At 45.1% G+C, this 8,907-nt stretch overlaps 1 protein-coding gene across 1 annotated transcript; it reads left to right on the forward strand.

The window, feature by feature from the left end:
* Nucleotides 1-684: 684 nt before the first annotated feature.
* On the forward strand, nucleotides 685-8,705 carry LOC122240512 (the record flags this gene model as incomplete). Its single annotated transcript, XM_042993673.1, is given in 3 exon segments — nucleotides 685-707; nucleotides 7,279-8,629; nucleotides 8,631-8,705. Coding segments are annotated over 3 exon segments (1,449 nt in total), but the record flags the coding sequence as incomplete, so codon positions are not given.
* Between the last annotated feature and the right edge of the window lie 202 nt (nucleotides 8,706-8,907).

Below are 8,907 nucleotides of genomic sequence, written 5' to 3' on the forward strand. Positions count from 1 at the left end.
CCTAAATGAATTCATATCTGAGTCCAGGAGGCTGTGTTTAAAAACTGCAGGAATAGTGTCACAGAAAACTCTGTAAGACGTTGGTACCGCTACACATTGCCTTGGTACTTCTTAGAATAACCAAAAAGAGAAAAGCAAATGTTATTCTCTCTTTATATTACTTTGGTCAGATGGCAAAAGTAAGACAATGTAGTAGTGAGTTTGATATTTTTTATTCAAGAGAAAACAACCCATGGATTGGGGGAGTATAGCACTCTCGAGGGATGTTTGGGTAACAGCAAGTTTTACAGAGCATCAGCAGAGGTAGCTACCTGTGATTGACATGGAGGTCAGCGGTTTCCATAAGGCTAGCAGGTCCTATCTGCTAGGATAAGGTAAGCTAACGCTGACTGGGAAGATGGCAACTGGTGTTAGGTTTCTTTGACAGTGGAGCATTTCTTTAAGGGCAGGCTGACTTAGGTTTAGTTTTGTGACCTGGGCCAAACCACTGGGGCAACTTCCATTTTGTGGGTCCAGAGAGTATGAATTAACTTTTTCACTTTCCTCACTTTACATTACTGTGCAGATTTAGGCTTTAATAGTCTTCTGTATAATAGCAGGAGGTTCCTTCCAGGAGATGTTACAGTTCTTATAGTATATGGTGAAGAAGTTGCCAGGTGATAGCAGACAAGAGTGTTTATGAACATGGGGCTGGAGATCCAGTATAAGTGGGTAGAAGGAAGAGACAGAGAAATGTTGGGGACCCCATTTATATCCGCGACTTGGGGAAATAGGTGTTATATTTGGAGGTAGTGGCAGAGACTGCTAGCTGCTCACCGAATCCCCATCTCTTCATCCTTCTGGGCACACGACCCACAGTTATGTTTAACTTCTTGGTTGAGTTCTACCCAGTGGAATATGAGTAGAAGTTATGTGTGCCACACTCAGTCCTGGCTCATAGAAATCTCCCACTGTGTGATGCCCCATGTTCTTTCTTGCAATGGCCCTGGAAAGAATGTAATGAAGATAGCAGGGCCTTTGCTGTCTTGCTGATCTAGGACCATTTTGGACTGTGTATGTGAGTACACAGGAAATTTCCATTATGTTTGAACAAAAAAAATTTTTTTAGATTTATTTGTTATTGCATTAGCCTACTTATTTAATACAGGGGCTAATCTAATAATTTTGTATGTCCTGCAACATAAATACTTGTATATATTTGCAACATGGGTGTTTGGAATGATAATAGAAGATCAGATATCATTGCAGATTTTGAGAATACTAGTTAGCTATAAAGAAGCTGAAGCTGAAGAGATGTCCTGGGCTGATCCAGGGAGCCTGGCAACGGTTTCAAAAGGAGAGAAAATATGGATGCAGTTTATACTGCTTCCTAGGAATGATAGCAGGAAATGGGGCTTCCTATAAAGTGATCATAGGGGTGCCTGGGTGGCTCAATTGGTTAAGTGCCAACTCTTGACTTCAGCTCGTGATGCTGATTTGACAGCTGCAACCTCAGTGGGTTCAGCCAGAACATGTACGAGTAGGTCATGATCTCATAGTTTGTGCGTTCAAACCCCACATTGGGCTCTGTGCAGCGCCTGTTTGGGTTTCTCTCTCTCTCTGCCTCTCCCCCACTTGTGTGTGCACACACACACTCTGTCTCTCAAAAATAAACTTAAAAAAAAAACAACAACAAAGTGATCATAAAGTGCTCTAACTCAGACAATGAATTTCAAAAAAGAACAAAGATCTTCCTAGAAAAAGACTTGCAAAGAGTGTTAGATGGAGCAAAGTGGGACTTGTGAAATCCAGACCAGGGTCCCACACCTGAGTGTTTTATCAGGAAGACAGGCTGCATATTGGGTTGCTGGCTGGTGGAGAAGGCTGCTCAGCTTCCTGTGAAAATAACGAGGTCATGGGCATTCTCTGAGGATGCATGGCCCTGACTCAGCAATGTTGGAACTCAGGAGTTATTTTCTTCCCTAACTCAAATCTGGGATAGAAATCCTTTTCATGCCCTCTTGTAATATCCCATTTCTACTGCTGTTCCAATGATCTATTGCAGAATAATGAAATCACTCCAAAACTCAGTGACTTAAAACAAAAATACTCTTTTTTTTTCTTTATTATTGCTCCTTGTTCTGGGTGTTAACTGGGCTCAACTAAGCAGTTTGCACCAGGGTGTCTCATGTAGTCACAGTCATATGGCGCTGGAGTCTTGAAACTTTGTCACTTACATGCCTGGTGTTGAGGTGATGCTGATTTGACAGCTGCAACCTCAGTGGGTTCAGCCAGAACATGGACAAGTAGGCTCCATGTGGCCTGGGCTTCCCTACCTCATGTCCTCTGGGTTCCAAGAGTGAGTGTGTCATGAGGACCAGGTGGATGCAAGATGACTTTTCTAACCTAGGCAGCCTACGGAATGGGAGGAGATATTTGCAAATGACATATCTGATAAAGAGTTAGTATCAAAAATCTATAAAGAACATATCAAACTCAACACCCAAAAAAGAAACAACCCAGTTAAGGGGCACCTGGGTGGCTCAGTTGGTTGGGCATCCAACTTCGGCTCAGGTCATGATCTCGCTGTCTGAGTTCGAGCCCTGCATTAAGCTTTGTGCTGACAGCTCAGAGCCTGGAGCCTGCTTCGGATTCTGTGTCTCCCTCTCTCTTCCTGCCCCTCCCTCGCTTATACTCTGTCTCTCTCTCTCTCTCTCTCTCTGTCAGAAATAAACATTAAAAAAAAAAAAAAAAAGAAACAACCCAGTTAAGAAATGGGCAGAGACATGAATAGACACTTTTCCAGAGAAGACATCCTGATAGCTAACAGACACATGAAAAGATGCTCAACATCACTCATCATCAGGGAAATACAAATCAAAATCGTGATGAGGTACCATCTCACACCTGTCAGAATGGCTAAAAAAAAAAAAAAAACAACAACACAAGAGACAACAGGTTTTGGTGAGGATGCAGAGAAAGGAGAACTCTCTTGCATTGTTGCTGGGAATGCAAACTGGTGCAGCCACTCTGGAGAACAGTATAGAGGTTTCTCAAAAAACTAAAAATAGAACTACCCTATGATCCAGCAACTGCACTGTTCGGTATTTACCCAAAGGATGCAAAAATACAGATTTGAAGAAGTACATGCACCCCAGTGTTTATAGCAGCATTATCACCAGTAGCCAAACTATAGAGACAACCCAGATGTCCATCAACTGGAATGGATAAAGAATGGATAAAATGGATATATATACTCAGGAATATTACTTAGTCATCAAAAAGAAGGAAATCTTGCCATTTGCAATGACATGGATAGAGCTAGAATGTATTATGCTAAGTGAAATATGTAAATCAGAGAAAGATAGATGCTATATGATTTCACTCAGATGTGGAATTCAAGAAACAGATGAACATATGGGAAGGGGAGGAAAAAAGAGAAGAGGGAAAGAAACCACAAGAGACTCTTAATGATAGAGAACAGTGTTGATGGAAGGAGGTAGAAGGGAAGGGCTAAATGCATGATGGGTATTAAGGAGGACACTTGTTGTGATGAGCACTGGGTGTTATATGTGAGTGATGTATCACTCCTGAAACCAATATTGCACTGTATGTTAACTAAAATTAAAAAGAAAGAAAGAAAGAAAGAAAGAAAGAAAGAAATACAGAAAGAAGGAAAAGAAAAAAAGAGAAAATGTATTAGTGTTCAGTAATAACATGTAAATTTCAGGGTTTTTTTCCTCTTTATATATAAGAAAATAAAGTTCAATTATGTTTTAAGGAGTTGTTTGTTTTTCATTGGTTTAAATAATCTAAAGGAAAATAAATAACTTTGGAACTGAAAAACAAAAAAGAAGTCACGCAGGATCATTTCCACTGTACTCTCTACATTGTTGGAGTAAGTCACAAGCACTTAGCCACATTTAGGAGGAGGAAACAAAGGAATGTCAAAGAATTTGGGAGCATGTTTAAAAACCACTACAACTGCTATCATAGGACTTTCACACATTTTTCTTGTCTTCCTCCCCTATTAGAAAGTAAGGTCCTTGAGGGCACTGGGGATTCTTGTTAGTGTTTGGATTCTCCAACACAGAGCAGACATTCAATGACTGTTTGCTAGATGAATGAATGGATTAGCATAGCAATATTGGAGGTTTCAATAAGCTATCATTAGGGAAAAGATGTTCTGTTTGTGAGAAGTAAAATATTTGTTTGTTGGAACTAGAGGGTATTATGCTAAGCGAAATTAGTGAGAGAAAAGACAAACATCATATGACTTCACTCATATGAAGACTTTAAGACACAGAACAGATGAACATAAGGGAAGGGAAGCAAAAATAATATGAAAACAGGGAGGGGGACAAAACAGAAGAGACTCTTAAATATGGAGAACAAACAGAGGGTTACTGAAGGGGTTGTGGGAGAGGGGATGGGCTAAATGGGTAAGAGGCATTAAGGAATCTACTCCTGAAATCGTTGTTGCACTATATGCTAACTAATTTGGATGTAAATTAAAAAAAAATTAAAATTAAAAAAAATATTTGTTTTTGAAGAAGTAAAATATTTGGAGGAACTACCATCTGTAATTGAGTTCTTTAATTAAAAAAACATTTTTAAGGGGCGCCTGGGTGGCTCAGTCGGTTGAGTCTCCGACTTCGGCTCAGGTCACGATCTCACGGTCCGTGAGTTCGAGCCCCGCATCGGGCTCTGGACTGATGGCTCAGAGCCTGGAGCCTGCTTCCGATTCTGTGTCTCCCTCTCTCTCTGCCCCTCCCCCGTTCATGCTCTGTCTCTCTCTGTCTCAAAAATAAACAAAAAGTTAAAAAAAAAATTAAAAAAAAACATTTTTGAGAGAGAGAGAGAGAGCACATGAACGGGGGAGAGGGGACGAGGTGGAGAGAGAGAGAATCTTAAGCAGAGTCCACACTCAGCACAGATCTCAACTCAGAGCTTGAACCCATGGCCCTGGGATCATGACCTGAGCTGAAATCAAAATTTAGACACTCAACTGACTGAGCCACCTAGTGCCCCAACTTTTTGTTTGTTTGTTTGTTTGTTTGTTTGTTTGTTTGTTTGTTTAAAAAATTTGTTTTTGACATTTATTCATCTTTGAGAGACAGAGAGAGATAGGGCAATGGCGGAGGAGGGGCAGAGAGAGAGGGAGACACGGAATCTGAAGCAGGCTCCAGGCTCTGAGCTGTCAGCACAGAGCCCGACGCAGTGCTCAAACCCATGAACCATGAGATCATGACCATGAGTCCAACGCTTAATCGATCGAGCCACCCAGGCACCCTGTGCCCCAACTTCTGTAGTTGAATTCTGAAGACATAGGGAAGCCATTAATGTTTTTAAAAAGTGTAATTGGAGTTGTCATTAAGGAAGATAAATATTATAGGTTGTGTAGGACAGATTTAGAGATGGTGAGAAAGAGGAAGGGGGGAAGTTTTAAGGCATCTATCCACAAGAGATGTCATGAGGCTCTGACTTGGAACAGAGGAGTGGATATGAAAGACAGTGAAAAGGTAGAAACAACAAGTCTCAGCAAAGACTGGGGGCAGAGGAGCGGAAGAATGAAAGATAATTAAACCTTTGAATTTGGATGGCAGGGAAAATGGTAGGGTCATTAACAGACAAAGGGAAGGCAGAGTAGGACCACAGTTGAAACGTTAGATGTTTGTGTCTCGTCTGAAATCTCCACTCTTTTATGAAGACTTTCTGATTCCTCCTTAGCCAGATGTAGTATCTTTCTCCTTGTCACTTTGTTATATTCTGTCATGTTGTTTACTTTCCTCTCTCTTGTATGAGGATTCTGACCCTATCACTTTTGTGTCCCATGTAGAACTGATAAGAGAAAAACTCTTTAAAGTCCTGAGAGGTAAGGGAAGCCATTTTAGATTTCTTTCTAAGTCAACATGACTGTACATAAACTTTGTTTCAAACAGAGGCCTGATTGATGGCCCATCAAATATGCGTTGTACATCTGCTTTATAAGTGAGTAGCTTATAGGAAAACATCTTGTCCTTAATGAAAGGGAGGGCCTATGCCGGCCGACTCCATCTTGTTCTGTGTCCTTCACCTTGACCACGCCTCCTCCTCTTGAGTAACCCCCCCCCCCCTTACCTGCCTAACAGGACTCGGACCCTTCCCCAGCCAATCGGCTGAGGCCACAGCCATTACCTCACCAACTGCCCCTAGGCCCCAATAAAACCTTTGTGCTTTTGAAACTCGCGCTCTCTCTCCCCAGTATCTCACCGCTGCGTCGGTGCAGGTAGGGGATTGAGCTCGAGCTAGCTCGAATAAAGGCTCTTTTGCTTTTGCATCGGACTCGGCTCCCTGGTGGTCTTTGGGGATCACGAATTCTGGGCATAATATCATTTGGGGGCTCGGCCCGGGATCCCCAAGACCCCCAAGGGACCCCCGACCCGGAGAGCCTGACTGGCCACGGTTAGTGTCTGTTCGTTCCGTCTTTTCTGTGTGAGCTCATTTCTGAAATTCTGGTAGTGCCCGACGTGGTCTAAGTGGACGCACTGGAGGACCACGGGCCGGGAGTTTCAGAAGACGTTCCGATCCTCCCGTTTGGAGGGACGTGGAATCCCCTTATCGTTTTTGGAGGAACATGGAATCCCCTCAAAGGTCTAAGCTAGCTTTCAGTTTTGCTTCCATGGAGTTGGAAGACTTTCTAGGGGCCCTCTGTTTGTCTGTTTTTGTGTTTCTCTGTTTTGTTCTGTGGACTTACTGGACGGACGTTATGGGACAGACTCAGACTACTCCTCTAAGTATTATGATTGATCACTTTAAGGATGTGAGGGGAAGAGCTAACAACCTCAGTGTGGAAGTCCGAAAGGGTCGGTGGCAGTTTTTTTGTTCTAGCGAGTGGCCAACTTTCAATGTCGGATGGCCACCAGAGGGGACCTTGGACCTCCCTACCATCCACCGAGTCAGGAGTATCATCTCTCGGCCTAAGATGGGCCATCTTGATCAGCTCCCTTACATTATCACTTGGCAGGACCTTGTAGAAGACCCACCCTCTTGGCTTAAGCCCTTCCTAGCCCCGCTCCCTCCGGAGCCAAAACCCATTCTTGCTTTGCAGGGGACAAAGAAGAATAAAAGTCTTACCCAGCCTTCAGCACCCCTCTACCCTGTCCTACAAGGGGGGACTGAAGAAGAATTAATTTTTCCTCCCACATATAACCCCTCTAGGATGCCGGAAGAACACCATCCTCCCCCTCTGGGGGAGGCAGATGCTGTTCCGAGAGCGGGAGGCGGAAACGATCCAGTGGGAAGCCTGCCCTTTACCAGACAAAGGGCTCAGAGGGAGCAATCCGCCTCCGCCACCAACTCCACTATTCCGCCCCTGCGAGCCACCGGACCCCCAGACGTGGAGCGGAATCAGCCCCATCACTATTGGCCTTTCGCCACTAGTGACCTCTACAATTGGAAAGCTCAGAATCCTAAGTTTTCCGAGAAACCGGCAGGGCTTATTGATTTATTAGACTCTGTTCTTTTTACCCATCAGCCCACGTGGGACGATTGCCAGCAGCTTTTGCAGGTCCTGTTCACGACTGAAGAAAGAGAAAGAATCCTCAATCAGGCCCGAAAACTAGTTCCGGGTGCAGACGGGAATCCCACCACCAACCAGGCTCAGATAGATGCCTCCTTCCCCTTAACTCGGCCCCAGTGGGATTTCAACACGGCAGAAGGTAAGGAGAGGCTCCAGGTCTACCGCCAGACTCTAATGGGGGGTCTCCGAATGGCTGCTAGAAAGCCAACCAATTTGGCCAAGGTAGGAAATGTACAACAGGGAAAAGATGAATCTCCGGGTGCCTTTTTAGAACGGATCATGGAGGCATTCCGTACCTATACCCCCATGGATCCAGAGGCTCCGGAAAGCAAGGCAGCTGTTATCCTGGCCTTTGTAAACCAATCGGCCATAGACATTAGGAGAAAATTACAGAAAATAGATAGACTAGGAGAAAAAAGTCTGCAAGACTTACTGGTGGTAGCTGAAAAGGTATATAATAACCGGGAGCCTCCTGAGGACAAGCAGGCTCGCGCCATGGTGGCTGCCAGCAGTAAGATTCGAGACCTGGCCAGAATACTACTAGCTACCACTGCTGACTTCCCCGAGGAACGAGACGGCCATCTCCGGCAGCTGGAAGACGACGCAAGAAAAGGTAAAGGAACCACCAAGGGAGGGAAGCAGAGGCTGCAGAAAGATCAGTGTGCACACTGCAAGGAGATAAGGCATTGGGCCCGAGATTGTCCGAAAAGGGCCGGCGGGAAGGGAAGCAAGACTGATCGAGTAAAAGTCCTAGAGCTAGATGAACTAAGTGATTAGGGGAGTCGGGGTTCGGACCCTCTCCCCGAACCCAGGGTAACTCTTAAAGTGGAGGGGACCCCTGTTGACTTCCTTGTCGACACCGGAGCACAACCTTCGGTCCTCCGCACCCCACAAGGAAAACTAGCCAGCAAGAAGTCCTGGGTACAAGGGGCAACTGGTATGAGCCAGTATTCATGGACTACCCGAAGAACGGTAGATTTGGGGACGGGCCGGGTATCCCACTCCTTTATGGTAATACCAGAATGCCCCTACCCGCTGTTAGGACGGGACTTACTGACCAAGATTGGAGCTCAGATAACTTTCAGACAAGGGGGGGCCTCAGGTCACAGATGGCAAGGGCCACCCCATCCAGGTCCTGACCATGAAACTGGAGGATGAATACCGCCTCCACCAGGAGGCGCTCCCGAGAGAGGATAATATAGACAGATGGCTGCAAGAATTCCCCTCGGTTTGGGCAGAGACCAGTGGTGGCGGGGGGGGGGGGCGGGGGGGGGTGGGGGTGGGATAGGACTAGCTACTCACAGGACCCCGGTCCTGGTAGAGCTCAAGCCAGGAGAGAGTCCGGTAAGGATCAAACAATGCCCCAT

The sequence above is a fragment of the Panthera tigris genome, chromosome B4 (genome assembly GCF_018350195.1).
Source record: "Panthera tigris isolate Pti1 chromosome B4, P.tigris_Pti1_mat1.1, whole genome shotgun sequence".
NCBI classification, from domain to species: Eukaryota; Metazoa; Chordata; class Mammalia; order Carnivora; family Felidae; genus Panthera; species Panthera tigris.